General features: G+C 42.4%; 1 protein-coding gene across 4 annotated transcripts in view; it reads left to right on the top strand.

The window, feature by feature from the left end:
* Positions 1-12158, top strand: part of CCDC32 (coiled-coil domain containing 32) — a 62171-nt gene extending 50013 nt beyond the window's left edge. For all 4 annotated transcript variants that reach the window (XM_073609840.1, XM_073609839.1, XM_073609841.1 and 1 more), the window contains exons 3-4: positions 8215-8371; positions 11706-12158. In XM_073609840.1, coding sequence (XP_073465941.1) covers positions 8215-8371; positions 11706-11844 — 296 coding nt within the window. In that variant the 3' untranslated portion in view covers positions 11845-12158. The remainder of the gene's footprint in view (positions 1-8214; positions 8372-11705) is intronic.
* Positions 12159-18762: the final 6604 nt, after the last annotated feature.

The raw sequence follows: 18762 nt of genomic DNA, 5'->3' as shown, positions 1-18762 counted from the left end.
GCGACATTATGGTGGACACATCAGACATTTTTGACACATTTTTGGGACCATTGTCATTTATACAGCAATCATTGCTATGAAATGCACTGATTCCTGTGTAAATGACACTGGCAGTGAAGGGGCTAACTACTTGGGGGCGGGGAGAGGTTAAGTCAGTACTAGGGAGTGTTTTCTAACTGTAGGGGGGATGGGCTAGCTGTGACACATCACTGATCTCTGCTCCCAATGACAGGGAGCAGAGATCAGTGGCACTGTCACTAGGCAGAACGGGGAGATGCTGTTTACATTAGCATCTCCCCTTTCATCCTCTCCGTTCGGCGATCGTGGGAGTCCCCGCGGCAATCAAGGCCGCGGGACCCGCGACCCGTCTCACGGAGCTCCCGGGTGGCACGCACGCAATGGAACGGCGGGAAATTCAAAGGGACGTACCTGTACGCCCATTTGCCCAGCCATGCCATTCTACCGATGTACATCGGCGTGCGCCAGTCGGGAAGTGGTTAAAGGGACAATGTAAAAAAAAAAAAAAAAAATTTTTTTTAAAGTGCCCCCGTAGCAAAGAAAACGCATACATAAGTTGTGCCTGCGAATGTAAACGGTGTTCAAATCACACGTGTGAGGTATAGCCGCGATCGTCAGAGTGAGAGCAATAATTCAAGCAAAAGACCTCCTCTGTAACTCTAACCTGGTAACCATTACATTTTTTTAAAGCGTAGCCCATGGAGATATTTAGGTACCGTAGTTTGACGCCATTCCACGAGTGAGCGCAATTTCAAAGCATGACGTGTTGTTAGGTATGTATTTACTCGGCGTAATATCATCTTTCACATTATGCAAAAAAATTGGGCTCATTTTACTGGTTAATTTTTTTTAATTCATGAAAGTGTTTCAAAGACCGCTGCGCAAATACTGTATGACATAAAATATTGCTTCGGGAAGGTGTAGGTGTGGTACTATTCCTCTTAAGGAGACCTAATTAAGGTGCTAAAAGTGCCAGCGATGGACCTGTACTCTATCTAGGTGGTTGTGAATTGAACAGGTGTACTGAGAGCCCTTGCACACTGGGGCGGGGGCGGCGTCGGCGGTAAAACGTCGGTATGCGGCCGCTAGCGGGGCGGTTTTACCCCCCGCTAGCGGCCGAGAAAGGGTTAAAAACCACCGCAAAGCGCCTCTGCAGAGGCGCATTGCCGGCGGTATAGCCGCGCCGTCCCATTGATTTCAATGTAAAGGAGCGGTATACACACCGCTCCTTCACCGCTCCGAAGATGCTGCTAGCAGGACTTTTATTACCGTCCTGCCAGCGCATCGCTCCAGTGTGCAAGCCCTCGGGGCTTTCACACAGGAATACATGCAGCGGCACTTTCGGGGCGGTTTGCAGGCGCTATTATTAGCGCAATAGCGCCTGCAAACCGCCCCAGTGTGCAAGGGCTCTTAATAAAGTGGCTGGTGTATGTATGTGTATATATATGTATGTGTATATATATGTGTACATTTTATGTCACACAGTGTTTGCGCAGCGGTCTTTGAAACACTTTCATGAATTAAAAAAATGTCGCAGTCACAATAAAAATCGCTGATCGCCGAAATTACTAGTAAAAAAAAATTATTAATAAAAATGCCATAAAACTATCCCCTATTTTGCAAACGCTATAACTTTTGCGCAAACCAATCAAACGCTTATTGCGATTTTTTTTTTTTTTTCAAAAAATATGTAGAAGAATACGTATCGGCCTAAACTGAGGAAAAAAAATGTTTTTTTTTTAAATATATTTTTTGGGGATATTTATTATAGCAAAAAGTAAAAAATAATGCGTTTTCTTCAAAATTGTCGCTATTTTTTTGTTTATGACGCAAAAAAGAAAAACCGCAGAGGTGATCAAATACCACCAAAAGAAAGCTCTATTTGTGGGAAAAAAAGAACGTTAATTTTGTTTGGGAGCCACGTCGCATGACCGCGCAATTTTCAGTTAAAGTGACGCTGTGCCGAATCGCAAAAAACGCACTGGTCAGGAAGGAGGTAAATTCTTCCGGGGCTGAAGTGGTTAAAAAAAAAAAAATCTGATCACTTTTATTGCTGTCGCAAGGAATGTAGACCTCCCTTTTGACAGTAATAGGTGGTGACAGGTACCCCTTTTTATAGAGGGATCGGTGGTTTAAAGACCCCAAATCCCTCCTTTTGCACTTTAAAAGTATTACATAGTTACATAGTAGGTGAGGTTGAAAAAAGACACAAGTCCATCAAGTCCAACCTATGTGTGTCAGTATTACATTGTATATCCCTGTATGTTGCGGTCATTCAGGTGATTATCTAATAGTTTCTTGAAGCTATCAATGCTCCCCGCTGAGACCACCGCCTGTGGAAGGGAATTCCACATCCTTGCCGCTCTTACAGTAAAGAACCCTCTACGTAGTTTAAGGTTAAACCTCTTTTCTTCTAATTGTAATGAGTGGCCACGAGTCTTATTAAACGCTCTTCTGCGGTGGGGTCACCAGTACAGTATTTGTAAATTGAAATCATATCCCCTCTCAAGCGTCTCTTTTCCAGAGAGAATAAGTTCAGTGCTTGCAACCTTTCCTCATAACTAAGATCCTCCAGACCCTTTATTAGCTTTGTTGCCCTTCTTTGTACTCGCTCCATTTCCAGTACATCCTTCCTGAGGACTGGTGCCCAGAACTGGACAGCATACTCCAGGTGCGGCCGGACCAGAGCCTTGTAGAGTGGGCGAATTATCGTTTTATCTCTGGAGTTGATCCCCCTTTTAATGCATGCCAATATTCTGTTTGCTTTATTAGCAGCAGCTTGGCATTGCATGCCATTGCTGAGCCTATCATCTACTAGGACCCCCAGGTCCTTTTCCATCCTAGATTCCCCCAGAGGTTCTCCCCCCAGTGTATAGATTGCATTCATATTTTTGCCACCCAAATGCATTATTTTACATTTTTCTACATTGAACCTCATTTGCCATGTAGTCGCCCACCCCGTTAATTTGTTCAGGTCTTTTTGCAAGGTTTCCACATCCTGCGGAGAAGTTATTGCCCTGCTTAGCTTAGTATCGTCCACAAATACAGAGATTGAACTGTTTATCCCATCCTCCAGGTCATTTATAAACAAATTAAATAGGATTGGTCCCAGCACAGAACCCTGGTGAACCTCACTACCCACCCCTGACCATTCTGAGTACTCCCCATTTATCACCACCCTCTGAACTCGCCCTTGTAGCCAGTTTTCAATCCATGTACTCACCCTATGGTCCATGCCAACGGGCCTTATTTTGTACAGTAAACGTTTATGGGGAACTGTGTCAAATGCTTTTGCAAAATCCAGATACACCACGTCTACGGGCCTTCCTTTATCTAGATGGCAACTCACCTCCTCATAGAAGGTTAATAGATTGGTTTGGCAAGAACGATTCTTCATGAATCCATGCTGATTACTGCTAATGATATTGTTCTTATTACTAAAATCTTGTATATAGTCCCTTATCATCCCCTCCAAGAGTTTACATACTATTGATGTTAGGCTAACTGGTCTGTAATTCCCAGGGATGTATTTTGGGCCCTTTTTAAATATTGGTGCTACATTGGCTTTTCTCCAATCAGCTGGTACCATTCCAGTCAGACTGTCTGTAAAAATTAGGAACAACGGTCTGGCAATCACTTGACTGAGTTCCCTAAGTACCCTCGGATGCAAGCCATCTGGTCCCGGTGATTTATTAATGTTAAGTTTCTCAAGTCTAATTTTAATTCTGTCCTCTGTTAACCATGGAGGTGCTTCCTGTGTTGTGTCATGAGGATAAACACTGCAGTTTTGGTTACTGAAGCCCCCCGATTCACTCGTGAAGACTGAGGAGAAGAATAAATTCAATACCTTCGCCATGTCCCCATCCTTTGTAACCAGATGTCCTTCCTCATTCTTTATGGGGCCAATATGGTCTGTCCTCCCTTTTTTACTGTTTACATACTTAAAGAATTTCTTGGGATTTTTTTTTGTTCTCCTCCGCTATGTGTCTTTCATGTTCTATCTTAGCCGTCCTAATTGCACCCTTACATTGCTTGTTGCATTCTTTATAAAGTCTGAATGCTGAGGATGATCCCTCAACCTTGTATTTTTTGAAGGCCTTCTCCTTTGCTTTTATATGCATTTTTACATTGGAGTTAAGCCATCCAGGATTTTTGTTCCCTCTTTTAAATTTATTACCCAATGGGATACATTGGCTAATGCCCTTATTTAATATGCTCTTAAAGCAAACCCATCTCTCCTCCGTATTCTTTGTTCCTAATATTTTTTTCCCAATTTATGCCTTTTAGCAAGGTTTGTAGTTTAGGGAAGTTGGCTCTTTTGAAATTCAGTGTCTTTGTGTTCCCTTTATGTTTCCTATTTGTGTGATTTATCCTGAAACTAATTGAGATTCAGACCGCCAAAAGACCGCTTCTGGGATTTTACATCGGAGACCCAATCCGAGCCGAATTCCGGCTTTGAACGGGGCTCAGCCTAGCCGCCGGACGTGTCGGCTGGTGGCCTGGGTCTCCCAGTGGGTTGGGAGGCCCAGGAAGAGTGGCGGTGGGGGGGGGGGGGGGTGACGGCATCTTAGCCACATCGGTTGTTATCACTAAAGAGCCAACAGCTTGCTCTAAAAAAAAAAAAAAATGGTACCGGGTTGATGCCTGCATCACCCTGGTATAACCCCTTCAAGCCATGAATGCAAATTTGCATAGGTCAGCGTGATGGGGTTAAAGTGATTGTTTGCTTTTATTTCTTATAAAATAACAAACCTGTTATACTTGCCTGCTCTGTGCAGTGGTTTGCACAGGGCAGCCCGGATCCTCCTCTTCTCGGGTCCCTGGCTGGAGCTCCTGGCCCCTCCCTCCTCTTGAGTGCCCCCACAGCAAGCAGCTTGCTATGGGGGTACCAGAGATGAGCTGCAGCGCTGCGGTTCGGCCCTGCCCACTCTCTTCCGATTGGCTGAGTTTGACAACAGCGGGAGCCAATGGCACTGCTACTGTGTCTCAGCCAATCAAGAGGGAGAGTGCTGGAAGGCCGAGGCACTCCTGGACATCGCTGGATAAAGATGGGGCTCAGATAAGTATTAGGGGGCCTGCTGCTCACAGAAGGCTTTTTATCTTAATGCATAAAATACATTCAGACAAAAAACCTTGTGCCTTTACAGCCACTTTAAGAGTTTATTCCAAAATGTATCAGCTTTCCATAAGGAGTTGCCTTGTCAGGTAACCTTTGTATACAATGCACATCTGTGATTCTAGGTTGAGTTAATTTTCTTTATTTTTATTGTTTATGACATGTTGCTATTATAGCTTTAATTTGTATGTTGTAAGTTGCACTGAGTAAATACAGCTGGATACAACAAAAGCTGTCTGTCTTCATTTCAGGCTGCAAAGCAACAAAATGTGATTCTTTTAAAGGGGGGTGATTCTTCTATACCCACTGTATTAGTGTGTCTGCTACCAAGCAAGTTATTATAATAAACCTGTAGTGAGAATAGATTTACTTTAGAAGAGACCTTTCCCAAACATGTAATCTGCGATTGCTGGCATTTAAAGTGTTCTCTATGCTCAAAATAGAATATCATATGTTAATTTCCACATTGATTTAAATTATTTCTAGCCTACTTTTATTAATCCGAATGAACTTTAAGTTTGTAAACTTACTCTCTAAAGACCCACACACATTTACTTCCTGCAATTCTGTGACACGTATTCACTATGCCCCACGAGTAGACACTGCTGTGTCACACATTCCACAGAGCCTGCCTTCTGCACTACAGAAATACTGAAGAGGAATTTTAGGAGGTGGATTTGGTATAGGAATCACAGCTTGCAGGCAGCAAGATACCATGGGATATGTGATCCTTAGAAATTGAAAGTAAACAGCAGAGGAGAAGTTGCAAAGCATGCAGGGAATCCAGTAAGTTGTGGAAAGAGATGGCAGCAGACAGGCAGAACTCACAGCATGAAAGGAGATTTTTTTCAAGTGAGCTTATATTGGATTGTGAAAAATAATTATGGTTTGTTTTGATATTACAATGCCGGTTATAAAATGAAAATGTATGCTGTGATTATAGATGACTTTTAATGTGCTGGCAATCCTAGGTGCCTTACTGAGCATTTTTCTGCAGTGCTTTGAGCCAGTAACGCCCAGAGCAAATAAGATTTGAGAAAAGTTTTTTGCTTTTCCCCTTAAAAGTCTTCTGTGTAAATGAGGCCAACAAGGTGCTAAATCTCTCCATAGCAACTGATTTGAAATGGAATGTGTTTTTCAGCCCTTAGACTCCATTCATGAATATAAGGAATCGCTACTTTTAAGACACACTGGTTGATTTCTGTTATGTGAACTGAATCTAAATATACTGCAACTTTCTGTTGCATCTTTATATAATGAGCTTCTTTGGGGCAGAGACTTTAATGGGAGCGCCTTAAAAATGTGCTTTTATGCTCTCCCATTTAAAAGTGTGAAACATTTTCAACCCGCTGGTTGAAGGAAAAAAACGGACTCGCCTATGGGCTGCCTTGGAGTAAGCAGATTTACATGGACTTAAAGCTGAACTCCAGCCAACAATTTTTTGGCAGATACAGCAAACTTTTTTTGTTGAATAAAGTAATAATTAAAAGCGGACCCCTGTAAATACCCTATCAGTGTTAAATAGGTTGTCAGCCCTCTAAGGCTAAATTTAGACTTGTGTCCTAACTGCAGTGCCTCTCTAAAAAGCGCTTGGATTGCTTTTCAGGGGGGGTGAGGAGGCAATGTGATGCCTCCTCCCTGCTTGTTTGACTCTGTAAATGTCGCACCAAAGTGCTGCAACCATGTACATTGTATGCAGTTGTGGGGTGTTTGGACTGTGTCCCTATTTGCTTGAACATGACATGAGCGACCACAGCATTTGAGTACACCCAACGCATATTTTTAACACAACCCCAACTGCAAGTCTAAAGGCACCTAATTTCCATTTTTTCTGGGCAGCCTGGTAGCCTGGTCTGCTAAAGGAAGTTAAAAAAATAACAGACTCACTGGCTGGATCAAAAAATGAAAATAAAGAACAAAAGTAAACTAAAGCAGCCACAGCATTTACGAATTGTTATGCTGCCATGTGTTACTGTTTTTTGTTTTTGGGTTTAATACAACTTTAAGGAACCCCCTAGGAACTTCTGGATAAACTCTGGTTAAAGCAGATGCTAAATGCAAAAAATAAAAAAATTGCAGGCAGGCTCCAAGTGTAAAATACACTTACCTCCCTGTTTGTAATGCTCTGAGAATGTACATGGAGCTGCACATGCGCAGCTCTGTTTACATTTCTGGAACAGTGTGCTGGGATGAATGACTCCTATGCATGCGCTGGAGTGATGTCATACTGCACCATCCAATCAAAATGGCTGAGGACTGGTAACCAGAAGATGCCGGCAAGGGGCCTCATGGATGCTGACCCTTGAAGAATAGGTGAGTATTCCTGCCTTTAGTTCCACTTTGATAAAAACTGTTTTTTTTGTTTTGTTTTTTTTAAAGGTATTTTTATTGAATTTAAAGACAAACCAACATACAAAAGGAAAAAGAAAACTTTGGTTGTTCATTGATATGCATCTACAAGTGTTACATTCTTTCGATCAATAATAAAGGCAGTGCATTAACAGGTATAACTAGTAATTGTAGAGATATAAAAGCAGACCACATTAGCATCGCGAGTTGCATCAGTCAATTGTGGGTATCGGCACAGTAAGGTACATGACATGACACGACCAAGAGTTTTGGGAAACATTTTCACTCTGGGGCAAGGGTTAGAGGACTATCTATCCATCTGCCCCAAATTTATTGTAATGTCTTGTTTCTTTTCCGGAGTTCAAATGTAAGTTTATACATCGGTATAGAATCATTAATTCATTTTAACCACAGGGATTTCATGGAAGTCTGTGTACCTTTCCAAGATAGCAAGATGTTTTTTTTTTAACATAGAAGTACAGAATACGAAGTAATCTCTTAGCGTGTGGTGGTATATGTAGTTCCCCAAAGATTCCAAGGAGACAATTCTTAGTGTGAACAATATTCGGGAGGCCTAATGCTGATGAAATAAAACAGCCCACTTCTGTCCAGAAGTCCCAGACCACTGGACATGACCAGAAACAAGAAAAACTGTTCAACACATTATTTGTATGTTCATGTAGGTGTTTTCTAGTCGTTTTACTGTGGTAAACTTGTTTCTCTGTCTTCAGAACGTAGGTTACAGAAAATTAAAGGTCAGACCCATGAAGTGACCTCCAAAGAAATGTTACATTCTTTAGGCCAGGCAAAGAAGGAATGTTGGGATCGATTTCTACAAGAGACATATGAACCTGAAGCTTATGTTGGAATTAGTGATGTTGATAGCAGGTAGGTGTGAATACACCAATGTTTATGAGAATCTTTAACAATTAGGCCTCGTGCACACAGGACTTTTCTTTTTTCTCCACTAGACACCTTTGCTTCAGGGGATGAAAAAGCAGTGCAAAACACGTGCCTTAAGCTGCATTTTGCAAACGTGTAGGTGCGTCATTAGTTTGGGCGTTCATTGATTCCATTGGCCAGAATATTAATTTATGCTGGCTATTGGAGTGAATAGGTGCTCGAGCACTAATTGTGTTTTTTTTTTTTTTTTCTGCCTGTAAACGCCTATGCGTACATAGACTTACATAGAGGGGCATTTAGAGGCAGAAAAAAAGTCAAACACCTCTAACAGCCGAGTTTTTTTTAATGCCCTGTATGCATGAGACCTTACAGGTAACAAGGAAGCACTTGATTAACCCTTTCGCTGCCAGGCCCTCTGCTCCATTTTGTACACTCAGGTGGCCAGACCATTTTTGCAACTTTTCCTTTTGCTTTTTTATTTTTCAAACCATATATTTTCTGAAAGCACATGATCAGTAGATAAAAAAGAAGGTGCTACTGATTTTTTTAGACCCCGCGTCATTTGCGCAAATGTTTATCAAACCAATATATTTGCAAAAAATACACTAAAACCATTATTGGCAGATAAATTCACAGCTAATTTTACAAAATTTCTGCTAAAAATAAAAGCTTAATCTGTATGGAGTTAATAAATAACAAATATTTGTAAACGTTAAATTTGCGCCTTTTTGAAAAATGGTGAAAATCAAACGTACCCAAAAATTTCTCCAAAAATCTGGAGGTTTTCATTTTTCACTCGTAGCTTTCAGATTTTGAAAAGACCCCTCAAACTAGACATTTTCTAAAAGCACGTGACCTGTAGAAAAAAAAAAAAGGCGTACTTTTTTTTGGGACCCTAAACTCTAAAATCATTAATATTGCACATAAACACAACGTAACTTACAACATTCCTGCTAAATTAGTATTAAAGCATCATTCACATGTGGCATACTAAAGTGTATGCCCATGGGGGCCTTGTTTACCCACACAGGTGTTCCGTGTATCCCCGTACAGGTAGTCCCATTTATGTCAATTGGGATGCAACGGCTGCATAGGCATAGCTGCCGTTCCCAATCTGACATCCGTGTGGGTACATGACCCCGAACGCAGATAGTGTAAGCTCAGGGACATGCATGTGGACCTACATGGATGTAAAATTGTGAGCAACGGCTCTGTTCGTGGAGTTGCTGCATCCCAAATTACATCAATGGGACTGCCTGCACAGAGATGCACAGAACACCTTAGGCCCCTTTCACACAAGCAGACCGATCGGGTCTGCCTGTCCGTTTTTCAGGCAGGCCCAATCGGACCGCCCATTGTTCTCTATGGAGAGGCTGATGTAAATGGACATGTGTCAATTTTACACCCGCCTGCATCTGATCCAGTCCGCTAAAAACAGAGGAATGGGGCTTCCATTCCCCATCCATCTAGCAGATCGGATGGTATCCAATGGAACTGGACAGGTGGTCCGTTTTCATCCAATCGTCCCATAGAGAATAGCGAGCTGTGTCCGTGTCCACTCTGCATCAGCGGAGTGGACATGGACCTGTCATCTGCCTGCTCAGCGGGGATAAGCAGACAGAGTTCGCTCCATGTGAAAGAGGTCTTACAAGGAGCAGCCGGTCCATTAGGGGCGCTTTGCGTTTTTGTTTTTTTGTTTTTTTTCCAAGCCACATGATTGAAAAAGGTTGAGCGTGGAGCACAGAGCATTGCAGCCCAAACCCACCCACTTGAGAAAATAGCAAATTAATATTCGCTGTTATCTTCCGGTCTCTGGTCCTGGCCAATCAGGACAGATAGGGTTGGCTGGGAGGAGAAGCTGAGGTCTCCATGGAGGGGTGAGTGTGGGGGGGGGGGCGTCGCCGTAGAGGGGTGAGTGCAGGCGGACCTGGGTGGTCTTACTATGTTTGTGTGTTTTTTTTTGTTTTAAGTCCTTTTTTTTTTTTTAGCTTTTGGGGGGGGGGAGTGGTGTCTTTGCTGATATATCAGAGGTCTAAACAGACCCCCATATCTCTTTTTTGAAACAGAGAAAGGGACTGAAGATAGTCCTTTTTCTCTGTATCACTTTACTTGAATGAAAAAATCGGTATAGAGATTCCATTTATTCAGAAAATGACAGTCTGATACATTGTACCACTCGTGGTTACAATATATTAGCTATCAGCAGTGATCGCTGCATGTGCCCTCTATTCTACAGGGGGGGAGTTTAGTAAACACATGTTTACTAAGCCCCCCCCCCAAACCCCTACTTCACCCCCACCTGCACCGCTCCCACCGCGATCTCCAGCCTGACAGATCATAGGACATCTGTACATGGAGAAGCTGCAGGTGCAGGGAGAGGAAGGAGAGATGCCGCTCGGAGCGGCCATGGATCGGAGGTGTGGGGGCATTTGGGGGGGGGGGGGGACATCTGGACCCCCTCAAACTCCCCATGCAGCACCTGAAGCCGGCAGGAGTGGAAGAAGAGGGATGCCGGCTAATGATGGTGGCTGCAGGGGGGTCGGATTGGGTGGAAGGGGGGGTAATTAGTGCTGGGGGGGAGAAGGGGGGGTGGAGAGGAGAATGGAGGGGGGCAGTTTTATATGGAAGGGTGCAGTGGAGGTGGAGAGGCAGGGGACGGGAAGGCGGCGCATGGGTGGGTGAGGGGCAGTCACATTAGGGGTTGATAAATATGATCAGCGGGTTGTAATCTGCTGATCAGAGTTGTAGAGTTGTTCGGCAGCGTCTGCTGAACAATTCTGATGTAAGCTTATAGGACAGGGAGAAAGGAGGTCTGTACGCCGTACTGACCTGGCCACCTGCGGCCATTTCTGTAGGTCTGTACGGACTCGGCAGTGAAAGGGTTAAAGTATAAAACCCTAACAATGATCTTTTTGATCCATTTTTGTTCTCAAAAATATAAGAACTTAAACTTTGCTTAAAAAATGGGGACGCAAAGACTCAATCTACACAAAGTTCTGAGCTGAGGGTGGACCTCATCATTGCATGTGTAGGAGGTGAGCATGCATCTGAGAGAAACTTAGGGAGGTGACGGCATTAGATTAGTCATATGGATGCAGGAAGCCTGCTGGAGCCAGGAATTGGGTAAGTAGTATAAAAAAATAAGCATTTAACCTATGCAGGGCTAACTGCAAGGAAGAATTTTTGTCTAATTTCCAGAGTTCAGCTTTAACATATTAAATCACAGATCATTATCCTTACTTTAACCAAACTGCCTTGACTTTATTTTTAGCTTCCTACGCCTATTGATTTCTTCTCTTTTCAATTCTCACATTTCCAGCACGCTAGAACATTTGAAGCGATGGATTCAGCCAGAGAAAGTGGCTCTAAATGCAGAGGAAGTGCAGTGTCTAATACCTGGCGAAGCTTCCTCAAAAAATGGTGACAATGAGCAGGACAGTGCAACTGCTGAGCACTGAGAACCTGGATATTACCTTTTACTAGGCTTTTGTAAATCTAAGATCCCAGTGTCCACAAAGATTGATGTATGAAGGTGGTTCATTTTCACCACTTACACTTCAGCTTACTATGTACTCTTGTCATTCCATTTTTTTTTTTGCATAAAAACCTGTGACATATTTTTTCTTTGTTCTCTACCAAAATATTTGTATTTTATTGCAACGTTTAAATATTGTATATTTAACAGAACCTGTGTTATTCCCTGAAGTAGTTTATTTGTATACTTGTGCTGCCTCTGTTGTATTAAGAAATAATTATGACTAAATAAAATATTTGATGTAAAAAAAAAAAATCACTTTAAAGTTGACCTGCCCCCCATTCAGACTTGCACATAGCTTACCAACATATATCAACAAGCGACCAAAACATAAAAAAAAGGTACCACTCAGATGCCTCGGGGAATAGTATCTCCACTGACCTGGCTACATTGATGGCTGGTGCTGGTCAGGAAAGACACTAGGTCTTCAAACTCCAATTGCACTATAGGAAAATGATGCCTGTCTGCACTCATTACCGTCACACTGTGAACTCATCAGTAAACCAAATAAGTGTGAGAGTACTCTACAACAAAGCTCCACATGGGTGAAATGTTTTAGGGGATCTCTATGGATGGGGAATGAAAGCTGAAGCCATTTACACTTTTTTTTGGTTTACTGATGAGTTCACAGTGTGCTGGTACTCAGTGTGAACAGGTGCCATTTCCTTATATATTAACAAGTGCTTTATAGTAGAACATATAAATGTGATACATTTTAAAATGTGCCTGTTATTGATTAATTGCTCTAGCATGGTATAATAGGATATTGCAGTGTATGTAGCATAAACTATTACAACAGTTATCCTTGAGACATCAGTAGTGGACATAAAGTTGATCAGTTTAGGTAATTATCAGCCAGAAGCCTAATTAAAACAGAGCTAAACTCTGTCAATCAGTATTAACTATTTTATTTTTTAATCAATCAGCTGCTAGCATCATTACATTGATAGGAATTATCTTCTCCTTTTTTTTTTTTTTTATTTCTTCAGTTGCTTCTGTATTTCTGGCCTGGGCCAAAATGATTTTCTTTCATCTGGAGGAGGGGAGGAGGGGATTTCTCGTTCTCGGCTAAGCACACCCTCCTGCCTGCATGCCTGGTCCAAGGGCAAATGGATTCCAGGAAGTAAACTGGGTATGGAATTAAAATGTACAGAGGTCCGGTTGATAAAAAGAAATTCCAGCAGGGGTCTAAGTCTCATATTTGTGCTATGACCGAGATCTTTCATATCACAGGTCCTCTGCGCACACTGCAGTTTCCCCCTTTTACATCAGTGTCCTCAGTCCTCCCCTTTACATCACAGCCTCCCCTTCACACTACAGTGCCCCCTTTTACATTGTTTAACCCCCTCTTTACATCACAGTGGCCCTCTTGACATCCCAGCACCCCTCCCTTTATAATACAGCCCTGTTTTATATTACAGCACCCCCTTCACATCACAGCCCCGCTTTGCATTACAGTGCCCCCCTTTACAAAACAACACCCTCTTTACATCACAGCAATCCTCTTTACAGCACCCCCTTTACAATATAGCCTCCCTTTACATTACAGAATGCCTTTTACATTACAGCACCCCCTTTACAACTTCCTAGTCCTGTTCACAACACTTCCCTTTCTTGTATCCCAGTTCCCTTCACAGCCCCCCCCCCCCTTATTGTGTATCTCAGTCCCTGTCACAACTCCTCCATTTCTTATATCTCAGTCCCCTTCACAGCCCCCCCTTCCTGTTTCCCAGTTCCTTTCACAGCCCACCCTTCCTTACATCCCCCAGTCCCCTTTACTTGAAAGCACCCTCCCTCTTACATCACATTTCCCCCTTCCAATCCTAGCCCTTCTCCAACCTTTCCAATCCTACCTTACACAGCAGTTGGTAGGCAGATGGCGCAGCATGTTTGGAAAGAAGGGGGGACCTCATAACTTCTCCTGTTAACAGGCAGATAATTGGTTGCTAGGACTGCCCCGCCTCCTAGCCACAAATCACTGACTTGTAAACGTGAAAGGTTGAGCAGTTCCGCCTTCTGTCCAGACATGCCACGCCTTCTGCCTACCAACTTCTGTGTAAGTGGAAATATATTAATACTCTTACCAATATGTGATTTATCGAAAAGGCACCTACATCCTGAAATGGTAAATTCTAGACCATAGGCAATAGGGAAGGGACAAAAGAATTTTTCTGGTACCGTCAAAAGCATTATAACCAAATAAAATAAAAAATCTTTAATACATACAGTGGGGACGGAAAGTATACAGACCCCCTAAATTTTTCACTCTGTTATATTGCAGCGATTTGCTAAAATCATTTAAGTTCATTTTTTTCCTCAATGTACACACAGCACCCCATATTGACAGAAAAACACAGAATTGTTGACATTTTTGCAGATTTATTAAAAAAGAAAAACTGAAATATCACATGGTCGAAAGGATTCTGACCTTTTTCTCTGGCACTCATATTTAATTCAGGTGCTGTCCATTTCTTCTGATCATCCTTGAGATGGTTCTACACCTTCATTTGAGTATAGCAGTGTTTGATTATACTGATTGGACTTGATTAGGAAAGCCACACACTATCTATATAAGACCTTACAGCTCACAGTGCATGTCAGAGCAAATGAGAATCATGAGGTCAAAGGAACTGCCTGAAGAGCTCAGAGACAAAATTGTGGCAAGGCACAGATTTGGCCAAGGTTACAAAAAATTTCTGCTGCACTTAAGGTTCTTAAGAGTACAGTGGCCTCCATAATCCTTAAATGGAAGACGTTTGGGATGACCAAAACCCTTCCTAGAGCTGGCCTACCGGCCAAACTGAGCTATCAGGGAAGAAGAGCCTTGATGAGAGAGGTAAAGAAGAACTCAAAGATCGCTGTGGCTGAGCTCCAGAGATGCAGTCGGGAGATGGGAGAAAGTTGTAGAAAGTCAACCATCACTGCAGCCCTCCACCAGTCGGGGCTTTATGGCAGAGTGGCCCGATGGAAGCCTCTCCTTAGTACACATGAAAGCCCACATGGAGTTTGCTAAAAAAACACCTGAAGGACTCCAAGATGGTGAGAAATAAGATTCTTTGGTCTGATGAGACCAAGATAGAACTTTTTGGCCTCAATTCTAAGCAGTATGTGTGGAGAAAACCAGGCACTGCTCATCACCTGTCCAATACAGTCCCAACAGTGAAGCATGGTGGTGGCAGCATCATGCTGTGGGGGTGTTTTTCAGCTGCAGGGATAGGATGACTGGTTGCAATCGAGGGAAAGATGAATGCGGCCAAGTACAGGGATATCCTGGTTGAAAACCTTTTCCAGAGTGTTCAGGATCTCAGACTGGTCCAAAGGTTTACCTCCCAACAAGACAATGACCCTAAGCACACAGCTAAAATAATGAAGTAGTGGCTTCACAACAACTCTGACTGTTCTTGAATGGCCCAGCCAGAGCCCTGACTTAAACCCAATTGAGCATCCCTGGAGAGACCTAAAAATGGCTGTCCACCAACCTTTACATCCAACCTGACAGAACTGGAGAGGATCTGCAAGGAGGAATGGCAGAGGATCCCCAAATCCAGGTGTGAAAAACTTGTTGCATTTTTCCCAAAAAGACCCATGGCTGTATTAGATCAAAAGGGTGCTTCTACTAAATACTGAGCAAAGGGTTTGAATACTTAGGACCATGTGATATTTCAGTTTTTCTTAATAAATCTGCAAAAATGTCAACAATTCTGTGTTTTTCTGTCAATATGGGGTGCTGTGTGTACATTAATGAGGAAAAAAATGAACTTAAATGATTTTAGCAAATGGCTTCAATATACCAAAGAGTGAAAAATTTAAGTGGGTCTGAATACTTTCAGTCCCCACTGTGTGTGTGTGTGTGTATATATATATATATATATATTAGGGCTGTTACTTAAAATTTTTGTGTTCGATTTAATCGATTTTTTTATTTTAATCAAATAATTTCGATTAAGTATAATGCACATACAGATCCAACTACTTTTAACTGATTTAGCACCATTTGTCATGGCAACGGCCACAGCCGGACATAGCGGGGCATGGCTAGGACGTCACACGTCATAAACTCAGCCTCACCGTGCCCATAATCTCAGCCTCACCGTGCCCATAATTGCAGCCTCACCGCGCCCATAATCACAGCCTCGCCGTGCCTATAATGGCAGTCTCACCGTGCCCATAATGCAATCTCACCGTGCCCATAATTGCAGCCTCACTGTAGTCTGTGCCTGGATTACACAGTCTGCGGGCATCTCCTGCTGTGTGTCTCGGAGCTGAGTATGAAAGGGCAGGACTTTTCTCACAGCGCGGCCAAAGTTTTCACACTCAGCTCGGAGACACACAGCGGGAGATGCCTGCAGACTGTATGACATATAGTGGAGGAGGGAGCGGAGCGCTGCGCTGCAGCCACAGCTTGGCCCAAAGCAGCTCCAGGGCAGGCAGCCTACCGATCAAAAAAAAAATAACAATCGAGGAATTAATCATTAATTTCCGCAGCCCTAATAAATATATATATTCTATATATTTAAAATATATATATATATAATTTTTTTTTTTTTTTTTTTGGAATGGTACAAGGTACAAAATAAGGGGTAAGTGCGGCACATTATGGTTTAACGATTGCTCAGACATGTCTGGACAGTCTGTTGAACTCGCAGGGCTTACTGGGTTGTCCATAGTTGCTTTACTGGGGCTCCCTGATTTTGAGTCTGTAGGGGTCAGAGGCTCAAGCAAGAGAGGAGGTAAGTATACAACGGGGACCTCCTGCAATGGTGGGACATCCACAGGGTTGAGTACCTATCTGTCCCCAACTGATCTGGTGGAGCAGCCGCCACTTAGCACACAGGGTCTCAGCAAGTTGCAATGGAGACGCAAACAAAAACACAAAGAAAAGAGAGCGCACCAGCCTAGTGCATTATATTTTGGTACATTTATTCAGAAAACATAATGAAAACTACTCACAAAAGTAGGAGACAATCACGCTTAAAAAGGTCTTTGACATATGGCAGTCTCTCTACTGATTGCAGTCTCTGAGTCCTGGAGAGTGGACATACGAACCGCTGCTGGCTGATGCGTTTCAAAGGTATTCCTTCTTCATCAGAGCCTAACAATGTTGCTCTCTCGCAGCTACTTATACATGTGTACTTCTGGGAGAGACATCCCAGATCTACTTTAAAGCTCTCCCCCAAAAAAATGGGTGGTCTTAGAAAGGAGGCGGACTTTAGCCAGATGTTTATAGCTATATTTAAATTGAGTTTAGATATACAAATGTATACACATCAGAGCATCCATACACATGCATATACACACATAGGCACATATACACACATATGCGTGTGTACATGGGCAGTGCATGCACCCAACTGGGAATTAGCCCACATTCACAGACGGATCATACATACACCTGTGTGTGTCCCTGATCACAGGCTGCAGATGGGAAAGGCTCAAAGGGCTATACACAGGGCAGACATGGTAGTAGTAACAGTAATAATAACTTCACCTCCATCAGGAACATCCATTATAGTGGGGGCTACAGTTAGTCCGGGGGTGCAACTGTCCTCTATCCTGCTGCTTTGTAGGTCCGGGTGTCTGTGACAGGCGTTACCACTTCAGGAATACAAGCTGAGGTGCGCTATAGCGGCGGGTGGAACGCACGCCATACCATCTTCCTGTTGCGATCCAGGGGGCAGAAGTGCAGTTCTGACGTCATTTCCCGTGCGTCCGCTGTCGCGCGGGATTGACGGCAGTGGTAAGCAATGTCTGCCATATTGTTGGAGATAGAATGTAGAGGACTAAAGTGGACAGGTACGCCAGTGCAGTCACCCTTCCATTTAGACTCAGATCTGGCAATAAAAGGAGTATCAAACGGCCAAATTGAATAAACCAGAAGTGATATATTAGTGGTATATGGAGTCGTAGTGAAATGCAAATGCGTGTGTGGACACATACATGCATACATGCATACATTTACACGTGCCCTTGTGATAGACAATAGCGATGCGATATACCGCTAAGGCAATAATCCTAAACTCGCATATATGCCCACATGCTCAGAGTATGCACACACGTATTATCAGGGATAAAATTAGCATAGAGTATCTAAAGGAGTGTTGGCATAAATATAATTATTATTCTTCTATGCTATATAATGAATTTTTATAATAATACATTTTAAAATTTTCCTATATATATGCCTGTAGTTAAATAGGCTAGTGTACACATTTATAAGGGCATGCGCAAGAGATTCGCAAAGAGTGTCCGTATATATACGCAAAGGTGCACACGCTCAGATACTTGCATGATACAAGACAAGACCATGTGCAAACAACCGATGCTAATATGCATTCATTTAAATCTGTGGTAAAAGGATCAAAATTAAGATTAAAACATATATAAAATTGTTTAAAATGGTTAGATTCTTCTTAGACAATAAAAATTTACCATTGGAATATACACATACATGTATATGCACACACATATATGTGCACCCCAGAAAGATATATATATATATATATATATATATATATATATATATAGATAAAATACGAACACATACACACACACACGCACACATATTTGTCTGTACATTGTGTGTATGCTCATAACCATCTTGTGAATGATACTTAACTAATGGTTAGGAACCTATACCTTACAGTTAATAACTTGAAATAAAGATGGTAATTTAAAAATTAAAACTTAAAAATCCAATTTAAATTTAAAACTTAGAAATTAGAGATTAAATAAGGACTGACCAAAAACATCTTTCCCTATATTAGTAGTGATAAGATAGACGTGAAACTATTCTTCTGTATTAGCACTATGACGTTTTCACACTATTTTGTGTATTTCTGGG

The sequence above is a fragment of the Aquarana catesbeiana genome, linkage group LG13 (assembly GCF_042186555.1).
Source record: "Aquarana catesbeiana isolate 2022-GZ linkage group LG13, ASM4218655v1, whole genome shotgun sequence".
Classification (NCBI taxonomy): Eukaryota; Metazoa; Chordata; class Amphibia; order Anura; family Ranidae; genus Aquarana; species Aquarana catesbeiana.
This window is presented reverse-complemented; position numbering and strand designations above follow the sequence as displayed.